General features: G+C 49.4%; 8 protein-coding genes across 8 annotated transcripts; 5 read left to right on the top strand and 3 right to left on the bottom strand.

Annotated features, from left to right (window-relative positions):
• The first annotated feature begins 15 nt into the window (after positions 1-15).
• Positions 16-713, top strand: BX661DRAFT_177935 (putative 26S proteasome non-ATPase regulatory subunit Nas2). The gene has a single exon (XM_051534772.1). It carries the CDS (start codon positions 92-94, stop codon positions 671-673), a length of 582 nt encoding a protein of 193 aa, XP_051393603.1. The 5' UTR covers positions 16-91; the 3' UTR covers positions 674-713.
• Positions 714-727: 14 nt separating this feature from the next.
• Positions 728-1,339, bottom strand: BX661DRAFT_126099 (thiamine pyrophosphokinase; the record flags this gene model as incomplete). Its single annotated transcript, XM_051532461.1, has 1 exon — positions 728-1,339. A coding segment is annotated over one exon (612 nt), but the record flags the coding sequence as incomplete, so codon positions are not given.
• Positions 1,340-1,532: 193 nt separating this feature from the next.
• On the bottom strand, positions 1,533-2,768 carry BX661DRAFT_177937 (uncharacterized protein). The gene has a single exon (XM_051534773.1). It carries the CDS (start codon positions 2,518-2,520, stop codon positions 1,660-1,662), a length of 861 nt encoding a protein of 286 aa, XP_051393605.1. The 5' UTR covers positions 2,521-2,768; the 3' UTR covers positions 1,533-1,659.
• Positions 2,769-4,029: 1,261 nt separating this feature from the next.
• On the top strand, positions 4,030-5,021 carry BX661DRAFT_177938 (uncharacterized protein). The gene has a single exon (XM_051534774.1). It carries the CDS (start codon positions 4,070-4,072, stop codon positions 4,718-4,720), a length of 651 nt encoding a protein of 216 aa, XP_051393606.1. The 5' UTR covers positions 4,030-4,069; the 3' UTR covers positions 4,721-5,021.
• Positions 5,022-5,521: 500 nt separating this feature from the next.
• On the top strand, positions 5,522-6,409 carry BX661DRAFT_140692 (chitinase; the record flags this gene model as incomplete). Its single annotated transcript, XM_051532853.1, has 1 exon — positions 5,522-6,409. A coding segment is annotated over one exon (888 nt), but the record flags the coding sequence as incomplete, so codon positions are not given.
• Positions 6,410-7,341: 932 nt separating this feature from the next.
• BX661DRAFT_71330 (uncharacterized protein) lies at positions 7,342-8,798 on the bottom strand. The gene is made up of 3 exons (XM_051539440.1): positions 8,731-8,798; positions 8,548-8,626; positions 7,342-8,389 (listed from the first exon to the last, which is right to left on the bottom strand). The coding sequence occupies exons 1-3, from the start codon at positions 8,760-8,762 to the stop codon at positions 7,373-7,375; spliced, it is 1,128 nt and encodes a 375-aa protein (XP_051393608.1). The 5' UTR covers positions 8,763-8,798; the 3' UTR covers positions 7,342-7,372.
• Positions 8,799-9,888: 1,090 nt separating this feature from the next.
• Positions 9,889-14,617, top strand: BX661DRAFT_141011 (ATP-dependent DNA ligase; the record flags this gene model as incomplete). The annotated part of the gene is made up of 8 exons (XM_051532871.1): positions 9,889-10,577; positions 10,728-10,813; positions 10,944-11,320; positions 11,642-11,824; positions 12,116-12,260; positions 12,818-12,903; positions 13,555-13,905; positions 14,384-14,617. The coding sequence occupies 8 exons, from the start codon at positions 9,889-9,891 to the stop codon at positions 14,615-14,617; spliced, it is 2,151 nt and encodes a 716-aa protein (XP_051393609.1).
• A 7,536-nt stretch (positions 14,618-22,153) lies between these two features.
• BX661DRAFT_71414 (uncharacterized protein) lies at positions 22,154-24,925 on the top strand. Its single transcript, XM_051539441.1, has one exon. It carries the CDS (start codon positions 22,512-22,514, stop codon positions 24,816-24,818), a length of 2,307 nt encoding a protein of 768 aa, XP_051393610.1. The 5' UTR covers positions 22,154-22,511; the 3' UTR covers positions 24,819-24,925.
• The last annotated feature ends 109 nt before the right edge of the window (positions 24,926-25,034 follow it).

A 25,034-nucleotide genomic window follows, 5' to 3' on the forward strand; every position in this document is an offset into this window, starting at 1 on the left:
TTTCTCTCTCTCTCTCGCTCGTCATATATATATATATATATATTTTTTTCCCTTTTATTTCCTCTAATAATAATAAAAACTTTTAACATTAATGGAAAAAGCACAGCAACTTCTTAAACAAAAAGCAGTGCTTGAAAACGAGCTTATTTTGCTCGACCAACAGCTACACCAACAGGGCGCAACCCGCACAAGCAAATTCACTGACAGTGAAGGATTTCCTCGTTCCGACATTGATATTCTAGCAATAATAGAGCTCCGACGCAACTTGAACTGCAAACAAAATGATCTTAAAGCATTAGTAGGAGAAATAGAACAAGCTATTTACAATGTCCACCAACAGCAGCAGCAGAAGGAGGATGGGAAGGAGGCAGTAGGTAGTGAGAAATTCACTAAACCATTTGCGCGTGTAAACATGGTTGCTCCGGGGTCACCTGCGTCAGAGGCTGGGTTGATGGTGGGGGATTCAATTGTGGAATATGGCAAGGTGAATGAGAGCAACCATGAGAAGCTCAAGATGCTGATTAAAGAAACCACGGAGAATATCGGATGCCCCGTCAAAGTAAAGGTTGAGCGCGTGTTGGAGGGCAAACCCAAAATGGTGTCGGTGGATTTGGTGCCCCGACGTGGATGGGGTGGGGATGGTCTACTTGGGTGTTTTATTCTGCCAATTTAGAATCAAAATTAAAATTAAAAAACCAAACAATAAAAGCTATTATTGTTTTCCCGAGGATGTCAGCTGGCATGTCCAGACCACGGGCTGTGTTGTTTCCACATAAATTTCGTCTTTGGCAGTGATGACATTGGAGGTACTCAGCAGACCGGCAAACGAGGATGGCTGCTCTTGTAGGTCCCATTTCAGGCCCCTCGTGGTCAGCACAGCCTCGGCCTCCAACGGCAGCAGGCCGCACGCCGGGCCATCCATCCCCGACACCAACACCCGGTGCTTTCCCTCCGGCAAACATATGGTCAGGTTCTCCTCCGACACCACAATCATGTCTCTATCTTTCTCCCGAAACAAGACCTTCAACGTGCTCAGAACATGATCCAGCCTACCACTCAGGCCACCAAACACCACCACTGTGGGTTTCCGGGGTCCCGTAACGGTATCCAGGTAATAAAGGGCCTTCATCAAGTCGGTGGTGTCTTGGTCGGAGTAATGCTGGACTAGGGTTCCCATTTGTTCGTAGTGGGATTGCACTGAGGGCATGATGGAGTCGAGATCGCCGATGATGGCGGTTGGCGGGGGCAGGAGGGAGGAGTCGGGGAGTGCGTGGAGCTGGTTGGCGCCGCCGTCGATGCAGAAGCGGTGCTGGGCGCGGCGCCAGAGTGGCTCGAATATGGTGGCCGAGTGGGGGATCGGCTGGTTGAGAACAAGTACGGCCAGGCCGTTGGCCTCGAAGCAGGCGGCGACCCGCGGATCAGGCTCAGCATGGCTGCTGTTGCTGGTGCTGTGGGAGGGGCATAGCAGGTGGCTGGCCAGGTGCGTGGTGACGGGCTGTGGCAGTGGCGAATCCATATTTTTTAGTGTATTTCTGACGAGAGCACCGAAAAGAAGCGATGCCAAAAGCGATTGCAATAGAAAAAGAAAGAAAAAGAAAAAGAAAAAGAAAAAGAAAAAAGGCGGTATCGTTGTCACTTTACGCTTTTTGCGCTTCGCGGTTACCATTCGTCGCTCTCGATCATGCGGCGGATCTCCTGATTGATGGCTGTAACCCACAGCTCCATCTCAGCATTCGATCTCGCCTTGAACACGCCCAGCCTTTTCTTTACGCCGGACCCCACGGCCATTCGCCTGGGCGAATGCCTGCCCTCCAGGCCAACGCGCACGTCGTCCACGGTGCCGCGCCTCCCAGCAGACGACTCGGACGACGCGTAGCCGTCGACGTCCGGCCTCTGCATGTCGCCCGACGACCTCGGGCTCGCCGGCACCATCTCGCGCTCACTGGCATCCACGCGGTAGCATGGGGGCGGCAGCGCGGCCTTGGGGCGCCAGACCGTGAAGATGCAGTCGTCAATGAGGTCGTGCGACACGGTGCCATCGGCGTACAGGCGGTCGGCCAGCCGCAGGCCGCTGTAGTTGCCGATGTCGGTCATCACCCAGGGCTCGCACATGATGTCGTCGGTGGTCAGGTCGTCGGCGCGCCGGCTGACGACGTAGCAGCGCCGCAAGGCCAGCGTGCGCGAGCGTGCAAACAGCAGCCGCGCGCTGCCGGCGTTGGCCGAAGGGCTGCTCAGCACGGAAAGGCAGCCGGCGCGCAGGTGCTCCGGGGCGCTGCTGGCCAGGCGGCCCGCGTGCGGGTAGTCGAACTCGACCAGGCGGCCGCGCGCCAGCACGCAGAACACGCGGCGCATGCCCTGGTGGCGGTGCCGCTTGCGGTACAGCATGCCGGCCATGATGACCGCGCGGCAGCCGAGCAGCGCGCACGCGTGCCAGAGCCCACGCGCGGCCACGCTCGCCAGGCCGTCGGAGTCCGGCGGCTCCTCGCGGCCGCGCCGGCCCTGCTGCGCGTAGCTCAGCATGCTCAGCCGGCTGCGCAGCAGCGAGTCGGCCGCCGCGCGCTGCGCCCAGTAGTGGCGCAGCGCGCTGAGCCGCCGCACCCACTCGCGCTGAGCCGCCTCGCTCTCGGCCCACAGCTCGACGGCGCCGCCGCCGCCGCCGCCGTCGCCGTCGCCGTCGCGCGCGGCCAGCCGAAACCTGCACTGCGGCGGCCGCTGCTGCGCCGGCCGCAGCAGCCGCCACGGCCTGCGGCTGCCGCCGGGGCTGCCGGGGCCCGCCGGCTCGTCGCCGTCGACGGCTGCGATGGCGCCGACGGCCGCCAGGCTGACGACGAAGCGCGCGCAGCCCATCTGGCGCGCGCAGCGGCGCGAGTCCGGGTGGTAGAAGCGCACGGCGCCGTGCGCGGCCGCGCCGGCGGCGTCCAGGTGGCGGGCGCCGCGCGGCGCGTGCACCAGAAACAGCAGCCCGTCGTGCACCGCCAGCAGCACCGGCCGGTACGCGGCCATGGCGCCGCGCGCGCGCCGCAGCATCACAAAGCCCTCGACGCCCAGCGGCTCGGCCACGCCGCCCGTGCCGCCCGGGTAGTGGCTCATCGTGCGCATCTCCAGCACGTGCGACCGCTCGGCCAGCGCCGGCCCGGCCACGGCGCTCTCCCCGCGCACCACGTGCAGCTCGGCGCCGGCGCCCGCCACGCTGCCGCTGGGCGCCACCCACGCGAGCCGCGAGCCGCGGCGCCACGCCATGCCGACGCGCAGCAGCCCCTGCCGCTCCAGCGCCAGCCACTGGCGCACGCCCGGCGCCACCACGACGTCGCCCAGCAGGGCGCGCGCGCACGCCGCGCGCACGTCCCACACCGAGCGCGCGTGCGCGCCCAGCCGCACGCGCACCTTGACGCCCAGCTCCGGCACGTGCACGGTGACGCCGCGCGGCACGCCGGCCGCCGCGCCGCTCGGCGCAAGCAGCGCGGCGATGCGCACGTACCACAGCCGCGCCTCGGCGGCCGTGCGCAGCCGGAAGACCGCCACGCGCGTGGCCTTGCCGCTGCGCGACGCGTACGCCAGCGCCAGCGACACGTCCAGCGCGGAGAACACCGACAGCCGCGGCACCACGCCCGACGCCGCCGGGCACGGCGGAAACGCAATGTATGCGCGCGCGCGCGTGCAGCCGCCGGCGAAGAAGCGCAGCCCGTGCGACGTCAGCACCGCCCACATTTCGGCCCACTCGTGCGAGCTGAGCCGCAGCGCGCGGCACGTTGCCTCGGTGTACGCCGTGCCCAGCGCGCTGGCGGTCGCTGTTTCGATGCGCACGATCGCCTGCGCCGTCAGCAGCACTGCGCCGGTCTCTCTTGACAGCGGCTTGGTCCGGGACAGGGCCGGCGGCGACAGCAACCGCGGGTGCGGCGGCCGGTCGCCCGGGTCGCCTGGGTCGCCCGGGTTGCCTGGGTTGCCCGGGTTGCCTGGGTCGCCCGGGTTGTCTGGGTCGCCCGCCTCACCCGCCTCACCCGCCTCGCCCGCCTCGCCCGCCTCGCCCGCCTCGCCCGCCTCGCCCCTGTGCTGCCACGTCACTGAGCGCATGCGCTTGGACACGGCCGTGCGCCGCAGCGCCGATGCGTGCGGGCTGGTGGGCGTCGAGGACACGGCTGCCTCGGAGACGCTGGCTGCGCGCCTGCCGCGGCCCCCACCCTCGGCCTCGGCCTCCGGCGCGCCCTCCTCCTTCCCCCCGTCCCTTCCCTTTGCGCGGTGGAAAAACGCGCGGATCGCCGACATGCTGCTCCGCCGCCGCGCCTTGTCCTCGGCCACCACGCGCTGCGCCGCCGCAACCGGCGGCAACGCCGGCGGCGGCGTGGCCGCCTTGGGCGATGCAGGGAGCCTCGGCATCGGAACCGAGAATCCCCGGGGCGCCCTTGCTGGCGAGTCAACCGCCGCTGCCACGCCCTCGCTGCCGTCATCGCTGACGCTGCCGCTGCTCGTGCTTCCGCTGCCTGCGCTGTGCTCCGAGTCAGACGACCACTCCACGCCCTGCGCTGCATTGCTTCTGTTTTCCCACTTGCCAAATAAATCGCCTGTGCTGCCGCCCTTTGTCCGCCGCCTGCCTATCCGCCGCCCCTTTTCCGTGCGCCGCCCCTCCCACCACCTCTGGTGCGTCTGCATCCACTCTGTGCTTAGTGATCCGATCAATACTCGTACTGCCATGCTGACCCCATCCTTTTCCCACTGCTCTTGACTCATTTGGAACACCTCTGTTTCGTCATTAGTCGCATGGCTGTAGTCGCAGGAGAGTGGCTTCAGGACTTGTTTGTGGACTGCCGCTTTGTCTCTGTACCGGTCCTCTATGTTTTCGGAACCGTGCATTTAGACTTGAAATAACAATGGAATTTAGAATTGGGGGATAACAGATAGAAAAAAAGAATATAAAAGCTATAATAATAAAAAGAACAACGGGGGAGGAGATAATAAAAAACACAATAGCCATACAGCAAGACAAACATAGATAAACACTATTTTGTATGCAAATCGCCCCCGGCTTCAAACCTGTTTACATTTATTCATCCACTCTTTCTCTCTCCCTTACACATCCCCCCGCATAACAGCTGTACAGGCGATGATGTCATTTGGAAGCTGCGAGCAACTTTGTTTTGATCAACTGATCAGCCATTTCAATAATAAAATCATAAACGCCTCTTACCTTCATACCCACATGGTCGACTAATACTTGCTTCCCGTGAGGCTGCGCATTGCTCGACCAGCCACAAATACCTTGCTCAATGCCAATTACATTTAGCCACTATAAAGAATAACCTGCTATAACATGTGTGCTGCAAAACTTACAATTAAAATAGTATTGCTCTATTTATTTACCAATACCAACGAAAAGAAGAAAAAGAAGAAAATAAATAAGGAAATAAAAAACCTTGACCAATATAAAACATGGTGAGTTTGGTCAACCTCTGCATTAAATTTCTACACATTTTCGTGTTTTATTTTATTTACAAATCAACAACTATTTTTATTATTATTAATCAAAATGTACATCCTGTCTTTATTACTCATATCACCAGCGCTGGTCGCCTCAACCCTTGCTGCCTCGTTCAACCCAAGCTGCAATTCCAATTACGCCTCATACTATGGCCAGAACTCCGCCGGCAACCAGCAGACTCTTGGAAACTACTGCAAGGACACCACCGAGGATATCATCGTCCTAGCATTTATGAATGGATTCCCCAACGTAATGCTCAACTTTGCCAATGCCTGCGAGTCAACTTTCCCTGGGAGCTCACTCCTCCATTGTCCTCAGATTGCCGAGGACATCAAGTATTGCCAGTCCAAGGGCAAAATTGTTATTCTCAGCATGGGTGGTGCATCAGGATCCTACGGATTTTCCAGCGATGCTCAAGCTAAAGACTTTGCAGACACGGTGTGGGGCATGTTCTTTAAAGGAACTGCTGACAGGCGCCCCTTTGACGATGCCGTTCTGGACGGTGTCGACCTGGATATCGAGGGTGGCAGTACCATTGGATATACAGCCTTTATCAACCAACTGCGCTCCCACTATGCGACCGACCCAAGCAGACAATATTACATTGCAGCTGCCCCTCAGTGCCCATTCCCTGACGCGTACCTGGGATCAACATTAAACTCTGCGTGGTTTGACATGGTGTTTGTGCAGTTTTACAACAACTATTGCGGTCTTACTTCCTCTAATGCTGACTGGTTTAATTTCGAGGATTGGGATAAATGGGCTAAGCATGAGAGTAAAAACAATAAAGTCAAGATTTATCTTGGTGCACCAGGGTCTCCTTCTGCAGCTTCAACTGGCTTTATTGATGAATCAAAGTTGTCCAAGATATTCAGGGACGTGCGTGCAAAGTATTCCAGTCTGGGAGGCATTATGACCTGGGATGTTAGTCAATCTCGCACAAGTGGAATTGCCGGCTCTGTTCGTGAAATTTTGAACTCTGGCGGATCATGTAGCACCAATAACAATGCAGCGGAATCTGGACCAGAACAGCCTGCTGAACCAGTTTCTGAACCAGCTTCTGAATCCGAACCTTACTCCGATCCACACACTGATACTGACACTGACACCGACTTTGACTTGGACTCTGAATCTATTTCATCTGACAAACACAACAATGAGCCTACAACTCCATCCATTTCGCCCGATACCACATCGCCAACTTTGCTTTCCAACCCACCCTCAAACATTGACACAACAACCTCAGATCCCGAATGTCCCATAGAAGGATCCTCCTGTATGGAATCCACCCAAGGGTGCAACCAATCCGGCTACGCACTCTGCATCTCCAACAAATGGGCAGTCTACCGATGTTCTTCTGGAACTTCTTGCACCCTCCAAAACAACATTGCCCTCTGCGACTGGTCCACCCGCCACCAAACAACCACATGCACCACTAAATCCATCACTCACCTCCCCGTTACAACTAAATATCTCACTCCCCCTGCGCAGCAGTATAGAAAAATGGTACACGGTGCTTCTGTTTATACTAGTAGGTGGGGTGTGAATTCGCGGATTGCCTTTGACACCTTGGAGGCTAAAAACGGGAGATTTATGGCGTTGGTAAAGGTTCAGACTTTGTTGGATTCGTTTTCGGATAATTGGAAGCTAAAATTCCAGTTGCCGTTTGGCCAGTTTGTGGATCGTGTAGATCGGGGGAGTTTGAGCACCAGTGGGGGTGACGTTGTTATTATGTCGGATAGGAGTACAAGGCCAGCGAGAAATATGGCTGTTTCTATTAAAATTACTGGCAGATACTATGGTCCCTATCGCATGCCCAATTTGGCTAATAGCATGCTAACAACCTCTTAACAAACCTCCCCCCCCCCTAAAATGTTTTAATATTTTCAATTATATTTATTAATCCAAAGCTATACGTGCAATCTGGATATCTGCTTCACCGGCATTACCCCTCGTTGACATCGCCTGTGTCTCGCTCTCGAACCGTCTGCGAAGCATAGCCACATCCGTTGCCATAAACCCCCACGCCTCCTTATCCCCGATCATCTGCAAAACAACCGAAAGCAGGAAATACACCCTCCTCAGCGCACACTTCACCCTTGCTCTCTCCACACCAGCCCCCTTAGCAATATCCAACAGCTCGGAAAAAATACCGTGTAAATCCGAAAATACTGAAGCGATAAACTCTGCCTTGCTTAAAATACCCAAAACATCATCCAATAAGATACATTTAGTTTCGCCGGACATTCCCATATCGATATTACACAGGGCGGTGACCAAAGCCTCGTGTGTACTCTGATATATATCTGCCTCCTTACTAGCCAACAATGGAGACACCGTGGTTAGGTCGTCGAAAGACACTGGTAAATTATCCTTGCCCCTGGGATCCCCACCCATGTGTCTCATCATGTATGCGTACGCGAGCGTAATCTGAATTATCTGGAACAACACACTGGGATGCACCTTCTTGGCCAACATGTGCACTGGCACACCAATATGTAGTATCTCCGGTGGGTCCACCACGCAATCCACATCGGCAACTTTTGCTTCAATCCACCAGGGCTGCCAATGAGGCTCGAGAATGTCCGGATCATGGTTGGACACAAGCTGAAGAAATTCGGTCTTTTCTTTGGCGCTCAACCGGTTCCATATTTCCTCCGTGTACGCAGTGTCGTGGATATCGAGGCCGCGCAGGCGGTTGGATAATGTCAATGGGGAGGAGGAGTCATCGGAATCATCAGAGTCACTGCTGAGATTGCCGGTTATTGCTTCTGCTATGGTGTCTTGTTCTTGTTGTTCGTGGAATCGTTGTAGGAGTTCGCGCATTTGTTGCTTTGTTTGGTCGTCGGATTTTTGCGCGTGCATGTTTTCCTCTACTTGCTCCTTGTAAAAACACTCTGTGCATTCCAAGTGCTTCTACAGCGCTGTAACAAAAGAAGAAGAAGAAGAAGAAGAAGAAAAAATTAAATGGAAATATTTTGGGGTGAATAAATTAGAATACTTGTTTGCATTTATTTGCCTTGTATTCAGATTATAAAAATATATAAAACCCATTGATTTTTTGTTTTGTTTACCTTGTCACGGTAACACACTAGTGAGCAGTACGGTATCCCGCATTTTGGACAGCTGTATTTAGCTGACGGCTTATCGCATCTACAAGAGAATAATAATAATAATAAATAACAAAAAATTTAGCAAATGCATGTATTTCATTCAAAAATAATTTTAATGAAGAAATAGTTATAAAATAAACTTACATTTCGCAATTCTTCCGCTCCAACAAGGACATGGTAAATTTTGTAAGCTTATTGAAATATAATTTTTGAATATAATTTTGAGCAAACAAAAAATTTGCTGAAAATAAAAAAGTGATGAATGAAAATGACTTTGCTTGCGCAGCCAAATAATGGGCGATTAGTATGGGAAATTCACATTTGGCTTTAATTTCAATCGCATTTAAAATAAAGAAAAATGCCCAGAGCCATTAAGACAAAGCAGGGTCAGCATTAAACCAAGGATAGTGTTGACAATACCCACAATATGATATACCACATTGTCAAATTGGCCTGGTTATTTGTTGAAGAGCGCATATCTTGAGAAAAATTTTTAAAATATAAACTGCGCCTTTTGTTCCTTGATCCTAAACAAACAAGAAAAAGGTGGAAATTCAAATCTGATCACCAAAACAAAAAAAAAACTAAACAAAAAATTCAAAACCATTCTGGCTTCCAGATTGGCGCGCAGCAACGCCAAAAACGTACGTTATATTTTGTTTTATTGACTTTAAAGCCATTCTTTCTCATTCCGCTATTTTATTTTAATTATATTTCATATTTTATTTAACGCGCGCGCAGCCAACCCCCCCCCCTCCCTTTTTGAATTTTATGCTTGCACATTGGCTGCCACTTTACACAGTTCGCGTATCCTTGTTCACCCTTCGCTGCCAATTCACAACGAAATTACCCCAGCGCAGCAGAATTCAACGCGCACCCGCATTACTCACTGTCACCAAACACGCTTACAACAGAAATACCGGACCACCAATGAAACAGCAGTCTCTCGCGTCGTTTTTCAGTGGCCGTGGCATGGCCAAGAACAAGAACAAGCTTACCGCCAGCAGCAGCAGCCCACCGCCAGCAGACAAGGATGCCACTCCCGACCAACAACAGGTCGCAAATGTCGATGCAGAAGACACGCTGAATGAGCCCGAGAAGAAGCCCGACACGCCGATGGAAACTGACATTGATGTTATTGATGCGGAGGTCATCAAGCTGGACGCAAAGACTGCAAAACTTGAAATCAAGACCAAACCCTTCGAGACTCTGGTTGCTGTGAAAAGCAACGGATCACACAAACGCCGTGTTGTTGATTCTGATGATGAGGGCACAACCACCGAATTGAGCGACAACGAGGAAATGGCTTCGGATTCCAGTGAAACCGGACTAGACAAGGGGGTGGCGCCCGCAAAGACCAAAAATACAGCTGCAGCCACCAGGACCACTACTGCTCCGGCGGCAAAAAAAACCGCATTGAAGGCAGCCAAGCCGCCCCCAGCGAAAAAGGTCAAACGCGCTGTGGAGGTTAAACCCGGAGAACCGATCACATTGATAGAGACCAAAGAGGGCATGCAGGTACCCTTCCTGGCCCTCTGCAAAGTTTTTGAGAACATCGAGGACACACCCAAGCGACTGGAGATCACCGCCCTTATCCGCGATTTCTTTCTCCAAGTCATGCACATTGGTCAAGAGCAACTCACTCATACAGTGATGCTTTGTCTCACAAAGATTGCCCCCGATCATGAGGGCATTGAGCTGGGCATTGGCGAATCCATTTTAATAAAGTCGATTGCCACGGCTACCGGCCGTCAGGTCTCCAGGGTCAAGTTGGATCACCAGGAGCTTGGCGACTTGGGCATGGTCGTGCAGAGGGGCAAGTCGAGCCAGCGCACGATGTTCAAGCCGAAGCCGCTGTCTATCACAAAGGTGTTTGCCACTTTTAAGGAGATTGCCACTACTAGCGGATCGAGCTCGACCCAAAAAAAGGCTGGTCTGATTACTGGTCTGCTGGCGTCTTGCACCGAAATTGAGTCAAAATATCTGATCAGGTAAGAACACTAGATGCCAAAGTAGATAAAATGATAACAGGCTGTGTATTTTTTTCCTGTTGGCGCATTTTGTTTATGCATTGCTATTATGTTGTGTTGCCAGAATCATTTGCTAAGTACACATTGATTTGATTTGATATGTTCATATAGGTCGCTTGAGGGCCGGCTCCGGATCGGGCTTGCGGAAAGCACTGTGCAAACGGCGCTTGCGCACGCCGCGCTCTCTTACGAGAAAGGTAATTAAAGTAATTTGTTTCAGCCCAATATATTGGGCTATGTTCTATATACCTACATATGTTTGCCTGCACACTGATGATTTGACAACACAAAAGTATGAAATTGAAATGCATATGAATCCGTGTGTAGGCAAAGAGTGTGAGGATTTGGACTCTGAAGACTACCAGCGGGCGACCGAGAACCTCAAGCAGGTACTGAGCGAGTTCCCGATCTACAGCAATGTCATTGAATCGATTTACCAGTACGGTATCAGCGACGTGATCAATCATTGCAAGCTGGTACCCACGCTCCCTGTCAAGCCTATGCTGGCCAAAATTGAAAAGGCTGCAGACGATATTCTGCGCCGGTTCGAAGGCAAGCCGTTTACCTGCGAGTTCAAATACGACGGCGAGCGAAGCCAGATTCACTATGTGCGGGAGGGCGACAAAACGACATGTGTTATATTCAGCAGAAATGCCGAAAACAACACGGCCAAGTACCCGGACATTGCCAGCTCTGTCAAAGAGGTAAGATATTTTGATCAATGTTGAATGTCAAGCTGGTGGGCTGAGCAATTCAGTGCATCATTTTGTTTTGAAGTTTGTTTGCTTGTTTGCGCATCAGCTGAGAAAGTCACTGAGCGCAAAGCATTGGGTGATTTTCATTATGCCTTGACCCGTTAAAATGAATTCTGCTTGTGGATTTGCTTTTGATTTTTTAGAAACAATTTTTGTGTTGACTCACGCATACACGTGTACATATAAATATTATTTATTTGTTTTTAAATTATTTTAAATGCAATGCAATGCATTGGCAATTGTCAATTGATTTAATATTTGTTTTTGTAGTTTGCCGGGCCAAATGTCACCTCGTTTATTCTTGACTGCGAGGCGGTGGCGTGGGACAAGATCAGTGGCAAGATTCGCTCATTCCAGACCCTGAGCTCGCGCAAGAAGAAGGTCGATAGTGAGGCCGAGATTACAGTTGGGGTCTGCACTTTTGCCTTTGATCTTTTATTCCTCAATGGAGAGGTAGGTTTTGTGCTGTGTTGTGTTGTGTTGTCTTTTTTCTGTCTTTTTACCCAACAAATGCATGCCATTCATGCGATATGTGCATGCTGATGTGTTTGTCTGATTTTTTTGGGCAGCACTGCTATGATGTAGAAATCATGTGTTGCGCTCACAATGCCATTTGCTGAGAAGATTTGACAGATTTTCGTAATTTTGAAACAAGTCAAAAATAATATGCAGCTGCCGAAATGCTTTGCTCATTTTTCACATGGTTTTCCATGTCAACATCTCATAAATTTGAATAATGTGTAGCCGCTGATTAGGATGCCGCTAAGAAGGCGGCGTGAGCTCCTGCACGAGAACTTTACATCGGTTGCCAACAAGTTCCAGTTTGCCATTGCCAAGGACCTCACGGAGGTCGAGGACATCCAAGAATTTTTGGAGCTCAGCATCCAAGGTAAGTCAATTGTGTTATAATTCCGGCCTATAGAGTATATGAATGCCATCATGCCGCACACACATACACGTCACAAGCGACAATGCTCGCTGCATGTTTATCATCATGTTTTATGTCGGTTGCGCAGCAGCACATATCAGAGCAAATACTATGTTTACCCTTCATTTTCTGGCGCCTTTTACCTCAACCTCCAAAAAAGCAGTAATATATTTGGCTGCGGCAGCGGCAAGACAGCTTTTTTGGGGGGTCTCGTGATATCAAAAATATTTTATTGGTTTATCCGCGGGCTGATTAAAATACGAGGCAAAAGCGTTGGCCGTTTGCTTGCTAGTCACATGCCAATATTTTGCTTTATATTTGCTGTCAGTAATTAATGCATAAAATCGAATTACACGCGGATAAGCCTGTCGGCCCGACTGCAGTTCAGCATGCGTTCATTACTGCCGCGAATGTTTGTGGCTTTTTTGATAACTTTTTTTTGATAAATTTGGCAAGGCAATTTTTAAAAAAAAATTATTTGTGCGGTTGATGCTTTATTTACGTTTGTTTTATTTTAGAGAACTGCGAGGGACTGATGATCAAGACGCTTGATGGCGACTCATCTTCCTATGAGCCGTCCAAGCGCTCGATGAACTGGCTGAAGGTAAAACAAACAAACAAACAGGCATTTACATTTACCTAAATTTCGCTAGCACTGGCAGCAACAATTTTTTGTCTGCGTGCCGCTCGCTTCACACAGATGCACCAGGCAGACTGCCAAGCAAAAAAACTGCAAATCGCTTATTATTTTGCGATGTGCTGCATATTTTGTTATCCTTCTGCCCCAATGGTTTTTTCATATGCATGTCAGCCGTACCCCTTTGCATACCTGGCTGATCTGCTAGCGCTCAAATCTTAGAACGAAAGTTTTGCTTTGCAAATGGGCATCCACATTTTAAATTTGCACGCCAATAAATTGCATAGCCAATTTTTTTGGTTGGGCTCTGGCAATTGCATAAATGGTGCGAGGAGGTTTCCCCATATGTGTATGTGCATCTTTGTGTGCTGCAGATGTAATCGACTTTTTTTAGTGTACAGCCAGCTCCGATCCGGACTTTAAATCAAGCATTGTAGCATGCATATGCCTAAATTGCTTTTTTTCTGTTTGTAAAAGCTTTGCACATCGATTACCCTTGGCCGCAAAATGGGGGATATCGAGACGCATGGTGCATGCGTTTCAGCATGGATATTTTCTAATAAGGGGGTTTATTGGTGACTGCATATGACGATCCAACACTATAAAAAATATATGTAGCTGAAGAAGGATTACGTCGACGGACTAGGCGACTCGCTCGATCTGGTCGTAATCGGAGCATACTTTGGCAAAGGCAAGCGCGTGGGCGCCTATGGTGCTTATCTTTTGGCCTGTTATGATCCGGATCGTGAAGAGTACCAAGCAATTTGCAAGATTGGCACTGGCTTCAGTGACGCCGATCTCGAGTCGCATAAAACTAAGCTTGACGAGAGCAAGATTGCGACACCGAAGCCGTACTACGCGGTTTCTGACAAGACTAAGCCAGACATTTGGTTTGAGCCTTTGCAGGTGTGGGAAGTCAAGGCTGCTGATCTGTCGCTGTCGCCAATTTACCAGGCAGCATTTGGAGAGGTAACGTACATTGAACTGATGATAAAATAATGATTAATGTAGTTGCGAACGTGAACGTGACTAAGACGCAGTTACGTGCATTGTTCAGAAATAAATACCCTGGCGAGGTTGTATCATCCTCCCTTTTTGGGTTTATGTTCGTTTATCTAGCTTTTACCAAGCAAACTGCTTATTGTTCGCATGTTTTTCTGTTGCAATTATCCTTTAATTTGGGGACATTTGGCACTTGTTACATGTTTTTGGTTACGTTTTTTATTTATAAATTCTGGGTGTATTGTGCGTGTGCATTGTTTATATTGAAGGCCATTGCGGCTTTTCTTTGGTGTGTGTACTGAAACAAAGGCAATTACGTTATAACCTGTTTATTTATTTATTGTTTGTTTGTTCATTTTATTTTATTTTTAAATTGCTGACACTAATTGACACGGTTTTTATTTTTTGCTTTGTTTTTGTTTTTGTTTTCGTGTTTTTTGTGTAGATTGATCCTGCCAAGGGTGTCTCGTTGCGGTTCCCTCGCTTTATTCGCATTCGTGACGACAAGTCCCCAGAGATGGCAACATCGAGCGCACAGGTACGTAATAATTACTGCAGCAAAGTTGACGTGGCTGGGAATCATCAACACCTAACAACAACAATGCTCCCTAATTTTGTAAAAAAAACATGCAAACACATTTACAATTTCTACATTCTTGATTTCTGTTTTATTTTGTAGGTGGCTGAGATGTACGAGAATCAAAAAATCAACCAATAGATAAAGCGCTTTATTTGCCAACAATGAGCGTTTCCGCACACAATGTGCCCAGCAAAGGATTGGGGGCACCCCCCAAAAAAATCAAGACAACTTTTTCTCATGTTTCCAATATAAACTTTTCAAACTCTGAAATGGCAACATTTTGGCATGGTATCATGGGCTCCCGAAAAATATCTGTTCTAGGATTAGGATGTGAATGCAGGCAGCGTCAGATTACAAATGAACTTCTCAAGCATTCCGAGTGCAAGTGCAGTAAAATATGCTTTATTGCTGCGTCAATGCGAGAAGGGGGTGCAGCGGAGCGGAAAATACTCTGCTGAATTGTTATATTTGGTTTTCACCACATTGTCAAAGCCGGAACTGGGTGGAGGATCGTTGTGTGCCTTGCATAAATTGCAACTAACAATGTCTCACGTTAATTGTTTTATTTAGACACAAAAATATAATTGTTTTCTAGCGTCTTGACTTTAATCAGATTCTGGGAGGCTTACTTGGGCAATAAATTATGCATATACGCGCCTGTGTGACTGGGGAGAGTGGGAAAAAATACATACATGTTTGAAGACTAAAATTGTACATGACGTGCACGGATTTATTCATTTTCGACATTGCATATGGGGGACAATGTAACCGCTGCCGTCTTTTTAACACAAAAAAATGAAAAAGAGTAAAAATAAATAATTAGATAACAGTTTTCTTTTTTGACATGCTGAAAATCAGATACACAAAGTGTGCATTCTGTGACCGCTAGACTAAAAATATAATTTGCATGGCTGGCCAGTTTGTCTACAGGCAATTTAAAAACATGATATGTAGAAAATTTGTAAACCGGCCATTCTGAGCAAATGACAGGCAGACAAGGGCTCACAAATATACGATACAATACATCAAATATATATTTATAAATATGTGGACACGATGAAATGCCGAATGTACATGGTAATCGAGTGGCGCAATACCATGTACAATTCATATGCACAACGCAAGTGTCGCTGACCTGTAATTCTAGATCATTTGTGCACCAAATTAGGTACATTCGATTGTTTACTTTTTGCAATTTTGTGCTAAATTCAAAGATACATATATTGGAGGGGGTTTATCTCGTCCATGCTTGCAAAAAAACGTATTTACTCATCTGTGCAAGAGTAACGGGAGAATGTTTAGCAGAAAATACTAGGTAGGAGGTTTTTTGCTTGAGAATAGTGCACACTCGAATAATTTGTGCAACAACGCCTCCACGTTCGCCAACGATACAGATTGCCTGACTGACTCAGTCCCACCCTTTCTCGCAAAAATTCATGATACTGAACATGCTCAATTAAGCCCAGCAGTATAGAGATCTCTTTGAAATTAAAAAAAGGCTCGTATTTTTTAATAAAAAATAAAAACGATGTTCAGTGTAATTCATTATCTGAGGTATAGTTTGCATCAATGGTGAATTTAAACAACTGCAAAATGGCAATGAACTGATCTGCAGAACGGATGGACCCGTGTATGCCCACAAAATTTCAAGTATTAGCTGTGCCCGCTTAGACGCTGATATTCCATTATTTTTTCCATATTTGGGCCCGTAAAAGCATTGTCTGTGCAACGGCGATGTCTGACTATTTTTGGGAGCGGCAGCTGGAAGTTGACCATTTATTGTTGCAGAATCAGCGATTTCTGAGGGGAGATTGATGCGGGTTGAGCTTTGTGAGTCCGTTGGGGGTATATATCCTGTAAATAAGCCGCTGGGAGCTGAAACATGAGGAGATAAAATACAAATAAAGATGTGGGAACTATGCACAGTTGCTGCTTATATTGTTCATATGCCACCCAGAAGTCTGAAGTCACCTCACACTGTGCCTCAGCTCTCCTCTATTTAGATTGCGCCCCCACCAACACCCAGAATTAATTGTTTTTCTCCAGATATTGGCGCAAAATGCAAAGAGCAATAAAAAGACGGAGAACATTTAGACCGTGGGGAAAAATTACCACGCTAGGCTAATCAGCCCACAAAACTTCTAAATACCATTTGAACCTGTCGCTCCATCAAAAAGTCTACAATTTTGGACTAGTCCGAGCAAAGTATGACAAAAAAGTAATACTTTTTATTAAAATATATCAAGCACCTTATATTCAGCCGTGCCTTTCCGGAGCGCCAAAGTCCTCTTCTAGCGCTAATTCGTATTTTCAAACTAATTTTGTTGATAACGAAAAAAAACTAGCGCGACCAAAAATGGAAGGCTAGGCACAAATGTGGCATTAATAATTGAGCTTTACCAGTTAAAATAATCCTAATAAAGGAATTTGGATTATCACAGCAAATAAGTACTAACGTTAAGGGAGGGTGTGAAATTGCGTGGAGCGAGCTTGCACTTTTTTGCATAACGCCCCCAAATTATTGAAGGCTTCTGAAAATAAACCTGTGCCAGCGGTATTTTTTCAAACGCGCGAGTTACGCGAAAATGTAAACAAATGCGAGTACACGCGTGGATATTTGATCTTATTAGGTTTACGATGTTGTCCTATCGTTGTCATCAGTAAACACCCGAATGCTGCAGTGTACGTTTCAATTTTACACTGACGCTTTATTTGCAAGAGAGCACACGCCAATGCTCGAAATCTGCATTAGCGAATAGAATCAACCGAGCTATTTTTTCTACTGTTGTACACATCCGATTTTATATTTTTGCCACGTACACAATACTCATGCACACGCAATCACCAAAATGGTTGGCTGATGTCCCAACTGGAGAGTGGGTGGGTGCACTTGCCATTAGAGTAAGCAGCAAATACGATCACGCAGCACATTTGCCATGGCATTTTCTAAAGGGTAACAATATGCTTTTAGAATATATTGACGAATAAGGTACACATTAGGCCATCTGTACATGTGCACGTGCGCCTTGATACTTTTTCACGCCGACTGTCGACTAATGAACGACGATGACTCTGGCCTCTGGGAGAAGCCAGTGTCTGTCTGCTTAGCTGCAGCTTCAGGACTATTTGTTGATGGCGAATTAAAATTTGCGCTTTCGTCATTTTGCGTGGGAGCCAAGTGAATAACTGTTGAGCTGTGCTGGGCTTGAGCATGGCCAAAACTATTTAGGATATTTTACAAGGCAAAAAAAGACCACGCATCTAAATATTTTCAGCCAATGGATCCGGACTGTGGGAGGAAGAAAATGCAAGTAGCATCGGGATTTGCACTTACATGCCAAAATGCACATGCCCGCGCATCTATTAATGCACATTTTGTCCGACGACTTGAAATACTTGCTGGCAGCCAAGAGAGAAAAATATGATGTTTGCCAGCACAAAGAAAAAACAACCTGAAAAATAAGAGGTAAATAAATAAAGTGCCCCTTGTCTCTGATGTATATCCGATTTACTCTGGGTGATTGGTGGCAAAAAGTTAGGCAAATCGGTTTTTCTCACCAAATTTTCTACATTTACAAAAAAATTAAGGTAAATAAAACAAAAAATAGGATCCAGCAGTGCACTCGATTTGATGAAGTCGCTCATAATGCTGGTTTTGTGCGCTCCATTTTGGTAAAACAAAACACACTTTGAGGACTTGGAAATACAAGAATCCAACTCGCAGTTGTATTCTATTTATTTTTGCTGGCTTTAATTCCTGCTTGATCGTCCAGAAGAAAGGGGATGGGAAGCGAAAATGGGCGAGTAAGATGTAGATGTATGATTAGCAGAAATAGTGAGTGTCTATCGAAATGACTCGCACCTATTTTGATACAAAGCATAAACCTTAAATCGGTGGTGGAATGTGAATAAAAGCGGGGAAAGAAAGCATCAGAAAGAGGCTGTAAGGGCGCTCGTTAAGCAGATCAACACACCTCCATCAAGGAACATCTGGCTAAACAACAACTTTTGAAAGAAGGCAATTACGGAATAACAAGTTGCAGAGCAACAAAGAGTAACGTTACTTTCACTGCAAGTCCTTGTTTCTTTTTCTTCCCCGCTTGGCATCCTGTGGCTCATATCGTTTCTGGGCAGTATTCAGTCGGTTACTTTTTGAAAATAAAATGAGGAATGTGATCGTCGCTTGTTATTTTCTGGTAGCGTGTAGATATGAGCACCAAGCAGTACGGCGCGAAGATTCCAGCGTAGTAATCCTTGGCCGCGAATTTGACGCCATTTGGAAAATCGGCCCGCCACGGATACTATTTAAGGTCAGCGACGCATGCACTATTTGGTATTGAGTGACGACACACAAGTACGGGTTGCCCTTGGCTGGAAGAGGCGAACACGGCTGGTGGAGAGATGGCTCGCATCCGAAGCATACATTTGTGGCAGCCCGCTTCGGAGTTCCTTTGTTTGCAGGTAAAATAAAGAATAGGGCAGTGTTGGCGTCACACATGGATGTCAAAGTATAGTGACATCTGCACTTTGACAGGGGTCGACAATTCCAGCTCGACTCACAATTCCAATTGAAATTATAATGCATGGTTGTCCGTGCGCCGCCGTCCCTTGCTGCTGCTAAAGCTAATACCCACTAGTCCCACTACTCTCGGCACAGCTGTGCTGTGCTCTGCTCTGCAAAACCTGACTTCTGCGCGCGCTCGCGCCTGCTATAGTCAACAAAGTAGCATGCTGTGGCCCGACAATAGGGCAGCAGTATGTGGAATGGCCCAGCTGCATGCATTTGGTTAATAAAAAAAACATCAAACAGCGTCGACACAGGCGCGCGGAAAGAGATGGGGGGGGTATCAATAGAGGGCACACAACCCACCTGCCCCCTGCAGCCTCCCGGCCCGAAGCACCCCCCACCATCATCTTGCCCCTCCTTCCCGCTGTGCTGCAATTTTGGAGCGTATTATGCTGCTGCTTGTCCAAGAGAAGGGAAGGGGGAGGGAGAGCGGGTGTCAGGCCGAAGCCATTTCGCACCTCCACGCACAAGAAAAAATGTGAAAATTACCTTTGAAAATAATAATCGCAACTTCAACTGCATGGTTTACTGCATTTTAATAGGTTCAACTTGCGGTATTGCTGCCTTTTATTATTTTGAGCGTGCCTTCTCCCCTCTTTTTTGCCATGCCACTCGTTTGGCGTCTGCCGCTTGGTTGTCTTAGAAGCTTAAAAGTGCGACCACCAGCCTCCCTTCTCTCCCTCCTTTTTTGTTTTCGAAGCCGATTGATTCTGATTTTATTCTCGCACTTATTCTTGTAACCAGACCGTCCTCACTTTTTGAACTTTCTGTCTGTCTGTCTCTCTATCCCCATTTTCTCCACTCCACTCTACTATTACTGTACTCACACCACTTTTCTTCATTGCCAGTAGTACTTTGGCTTGTCTCTTTCCTCTCCCCCACTGGTCTTTTTCTTCTGCGTAGAACTAGCACCGCGACCCAGCTTGCCGCGCCCGCTTTTACTCTTCTTTTTTATTTCAGCAACTTCTTTTACACTTTTTTTGGCGCGCACCTTTAATAGTATTTATTATTGTAATTTTCTTTAACACCATCAGCCACTATCTCTATCTCTATTTCTACATCTTTTTTGGTCATCACCACCGCCGCCGCCGCCGCCTCGCTCTTTTTTTATTTTTTATTTTATTTTTATTATTTTGGACTATTGTTATTACCATCTAGCCTTGCTTATTTTTGCCCAACGCTTTTTTATTTGGTGTGCTTTTAAAAGAACGAAAAAGGAATACGCTTTAGTGTTTTGTTTTTGAAAAAGGAAATAAGCACTGAACTAAAAAAGGCAATACCGGCTTTATTAAATTTGTCTAGCTGGAACTAGCAACCTCTTTAGCCAACAAAACTTCGTCTTACTCTCGAACGGTCTAGTTTAACCAAACCACTTGCACACAGGCAACTTCCAAGCAAAAAAAGCCAGAGGCAATAAACCCCCTTTCCTCGACGAAAGCGAAAGCGAAATCGAAAGATACCAAATAGCATGCCTGCAAGAGTACCGTCGCCGCCGCTGACTCAATCGAATCACTACATATCCGAACTACAGCAAACACCACCTGAGATGTTCAAATCAAGCAGCACACACTTAGAGTATGTAACAGCACAAAGCAAAACAAAAGCCCACATTAACGCGCTTTTCTTACATTATTGCCATGTCAGAAAAGTGTCTGTGGCCACGAAAACTTCCCCCTTTTCCATCGCACTTCATGTTGCAAAATGCCTTGTTTCATTTGTTTTTAGTCCACTTTTCAACCACAATGCCAATGCAACTGCGGACTTGGCTCCGCGCGCACGCACTGGCTTTTGTGTGTGTGTGGTTGGACTCGTGAGCTGTGATTGCCAGCTCAAGCCCAGAAACGCGGTGACTCTTGGGCCACACAATGGAATCCCCCAAAAGGAAGGTTCCGGGTCTGGGTGAATTTTAAGGTGTTTGGCACCAAAGGTTCCTCCTACCTGTCCCCCTTCCTCTCACCCCCCCTACGCCACCAGCTCCTTTGCCTTTTTGCGCCTTTGCCCATCCTGCTTTGCTGTCGTCACCACCATGTTTCACCGCCGTCCGCCGCCTTTGATCATCTGTTTTATGTGAAGTATTTGCTCCATACTTTGTCGGTTTTCATGCCTTGGTCTTCCTTTGTAGAGTACCAATTTTCCCTCTTAGTTTTGCTTGTTATGCTGGCAGCAGACATCCCATTGCATCCAGGCTACCGTTTTTTGTCTTTATTAGTTTTTGGTGCTGCTCCTTATTGTTTTATTTCTGCATCCCCCGCATGAAATATTTTTTATGCGATGCCTGCTCTTCTGTCCCCCTCTCTGCCCCTTGCCTCAACGCATGCGCCAACCGCCTTTTTGTCCAGGCTTTTTTTATTTCAAGCCAAATGTGCAGCCCAGAACATGTTTAGCGCCTCTCTCCCCTCCCTTTATTTGCGATACATCCGCCCACTAGCCGACCCACCCATCCTGCTGGCCGGATATGAGATTTGCACATTCACATTCTTATTTCTGCCAGGCCCATTAATTGTCTTGTTGGCAAACAAAATAAGTAGACAACGCGCCTTCTGTTGTTTTCCAGATACACAGTGGGCGTCCTTTTTTTCGCGCCAAGTGCGCTTCTTCTGGGTCCTTGCAACAAAAACTGGTTTTCTGTATGCCGAGAGGGGGCAACAACAAGGGGGGGGGCGTTGGGTGGGGGTAATTAGGATGATATGCGGGTTCGGCCTGTTTTAGTTTGCCACGCCCAATATTTTTTTGGGGGTACACGTCGAAGGGGGGAAGTGTATTTCCATTTTGGGTCAAATTGCGGTGCTCTGCATTTTTCAGGCCCGCTGCCATTCAGAGTGTGGTAAATATAGCCAGCTTGACCAGCCAGCCAGCCAGCCAGGCCAGCTTTTCTTGCCCTTTGCTCTTGTCCGCCTTGGGCAGACACAGCTAGCCAAGCGGACGGCGTTCCTGTCTTTTGGTCACCTCCTCCCCGTCCTTTCTTATGCCTTATGCACACAAGCACAAGCACAAGCACAGGAAGCTGCTCAGCCAGTTATTCTGCTTGGTCCCGGCTAGAGTGGCAGGCGGGTTGCCTTTATTAGCCTGTGTCCGTCGTTCTGCATCCATTTAATTATCCTCGCCTCCACTCGTCCAAGAATCCACTTCTACACACTGCATATCTAATCTCCTTTTGTGTTGTGCGACTTTACATTATTTATTTGGTTTTCTCTCTCCCCCCTCTCGCTTTTCTCTATCAGAATCAGAATCAAACTCGCTATTTGCTTTTTCCCTCATTGTCCCTTTCTTTTTTTATTTCTTTCCCCCCTCCACTTCTTATCAACCCTCTGCTTACTTGCAAATATTTTGTGTACTCTATTTTCCTTGTATTTTTTATTACCACACCTTACTCATCATCGACCAACCACTTCTTTTCTCCCACCTCTCTGTCTCCCTTTGCTGACGATGTCCTCATCTCATCACCAAACGACACCCACCGCTGTTCAACCATCACATAGGCTCTTTGATCTCCCTGGTTTCGGGCCCTCCTCCATGAGCACCGCCAGCTTTGGCAGCAGCCCCAACCAACACAGCAACAGCAGCCAGCACGCCACACATCACTACGGTAACGAGCCCATGGCCGTTGTCGACGAGGACTTTTACTACCCTCGCGATCTCGAGGCCAGCTTCTGCCGCGACTTTTCGTGCTGCGGCCTCATCCTCAACGACCTGCACGATCTGCTGCAGCACTACGAGGAGTGCCACGTGCGCTTCGAGGACGACGAGGCCCAGCCCGATCTGGGCGACAACTGCTTCTTCGACGAGGAATGGTCTCCGACCGACTGCCTGACCACAGGCGTCGGCTCGGACGCCACCGATCTATCCTCCTACGGGCTGACACTCGAGCAGCAGCTGATCCTCAGCGCCACCACAACAAACAACTCTGCAAGCAGCACCGCCGTGCCCTCCCCCACACTGCCCAGCAAAAGCCCAGGGGACCACGCTGCAGGCAGCAAGACCATGAGGGGCGTCACTGCATCTGCGGCACACAGCACTACACAATCGGCACGCAACACGCCGCCGCCGCTGTCGCCCAGCCAGTCTGTCATGTCGTCTGTCACCGGCTCGCCCCAGGAGGCTGTCATGCCCTTCTCGCTGGACATGTCGCTGCTGGCCAGCCGCAAGCGCTCCGCCATGTCGTTTTCCTCTGGCGACCATGCGCCACTCAAGAAGCAAACCACAATGACCAATGCCGAGCATGCTGCGGCTGCGGTTGCTGCCGCCACCGCTGTTGCCGCCAACTCCCCCGAGCTAGCCTTCCCGAGCTCCGTGCTTGGCCTCTACGACGACGACATCATTGCTGCCATTGCCTCAGCCACCGATCCGCTCTTTTTGTCCACTGCCGCCGCCGCCGCTGCCGCCGCGGGCAATGGCTCGGGCATGTATGGCCGCAGGAGAAGCGACAGCGAAAGCTCGTGCGACAGCCTGACAAAGGCTGCCAACGCTGCTGTCATGGCAGTGTCTGGCGATAACTTTGACGACGACATTCACCTGCCTCCCAGCGTCACTGCCGCCATGGCTGGCGCCGTTGCCGCTGCTGCCGCGGCCAAAGCGCACGGGCTCTTACCGCGCGACGACAAGCCTTACCGCTGCCCTGTGTCGAGCTGCGACAAGGCTTACAAGAACCCGAACGGGCTCAAGTACCACAACCTCCACGGCCACTGCAATATGGGCGAAGAGGCGCGCGGCATCTCAAAGCCGTACAAGTGCCGGGTCCCGGAGTGCTACAAGGCATACAAGAACCTTAATGGGCTCAAGTACCATGTGCAGCATGCACACTGTGCTATGATTCCCTCAATTAGGGATTTGCCGCCGAATGCTACGCCTGCGGAAGTTGCCGCGGCGGTGGCTGCTGCGGCGGCTGCGGCTGCTGCTTCTGCTGCTTTTGTTGGCTCGTCGGTGCCTTCATCGCCTGTCATGGGCTCGGCTTCGCCGGCTCCTGCTACACCTATTAGCTCTACTGCTGCTTCTGCCCCCACCCCCGCCCCCGTTGCTGCCAATGCCAATGCCAATGCTGCTGCTCCCACACATGTTTCTGCCGCTGCACCTGCGCCTGCCGTCGCTGTGAACAAGCCCGCTATGCACACGTCGTCCATGCCTGGCGCGCCGCCCAACGGTGCCCCGCGGATGGTCAGGCCGCCGATGGGCGGTCCTAACGGCAACCAGCGCCCAATGGCCACCGGAGGAAATCCAGGCGGTCCGCGCATGATGCCTCCCAACGGCGGTGTGTCTGGTGCTCCTCGCGCGCCCAACCCCCACTTCCAACAGCAACAGCAGCAGCGCGTCAATGGCAGCAATGCCCCAGGCGGTCCTCGTTCTGGCCCACAAATGATGGGTCCTCGCCGGCCTGGGCAGCCAATCATGGGCAATGGTGGCCCTCCGCGGCCGCGTCCCATGGGAGCTGCTGGACCACAGTCTGCGCAGCAAGGGTTGATTCGTCGTCCTATGCCTGTGAATGCTCCCCATGCTTCTTCTGCGGCGGCACCATCTCGGCAGATAAATACTACTGGTGCTCCTGTGGCTAAGTCTATGGTCACGCCTATGACAAAGCCTGCGCCTGCTGCAACACCCCCCGCTTCTGTTTCTGCTTCCGCCCCAACAGCCGCTACTGCACCCGCGACCGTTGCTTCCACCGCCGCTTCTGCTGCCCCCAAGGCCTCTCCTTCTCCTGCTGCCCCTCGGCAACAGATTTCGGCTACTGGCTCTTGCTAAACAAAAACAAAAAATCCGTCCCCCCCTTTCTTTTTTTGTAATACTTTTCCTTTTTTCACTTGTATTTTCTTTTATCAAATTTATCTATTCTAACCACACAAATTACGCAAACCAAACCACCACTTAAAAAAAGTAATATTGCACATGCTGTTTGGCTGAATCCTTGTGAGAAAAAAGCGCAAATGAACACTCAACGCAGAGCAAATAGCGCGGAGA

The sequence above is a fragment of the Kickxella alabastrina genome (genome assembly GCF_025024165.1).
Source record: "Kickxella alabastrina strain RSA 675 chromosome Unknown BX661scaffold_4, whole genome shotgun sequence".
In the NCBI taxonomy this organism is placed as follows: domain Eukaryota; kingdom Fungi; phylum Kickxellomycota; class Kickxellomycetes; order Kickxellales; family Kickxellaceae; genus Kickxella; species Kickxella alabastrina.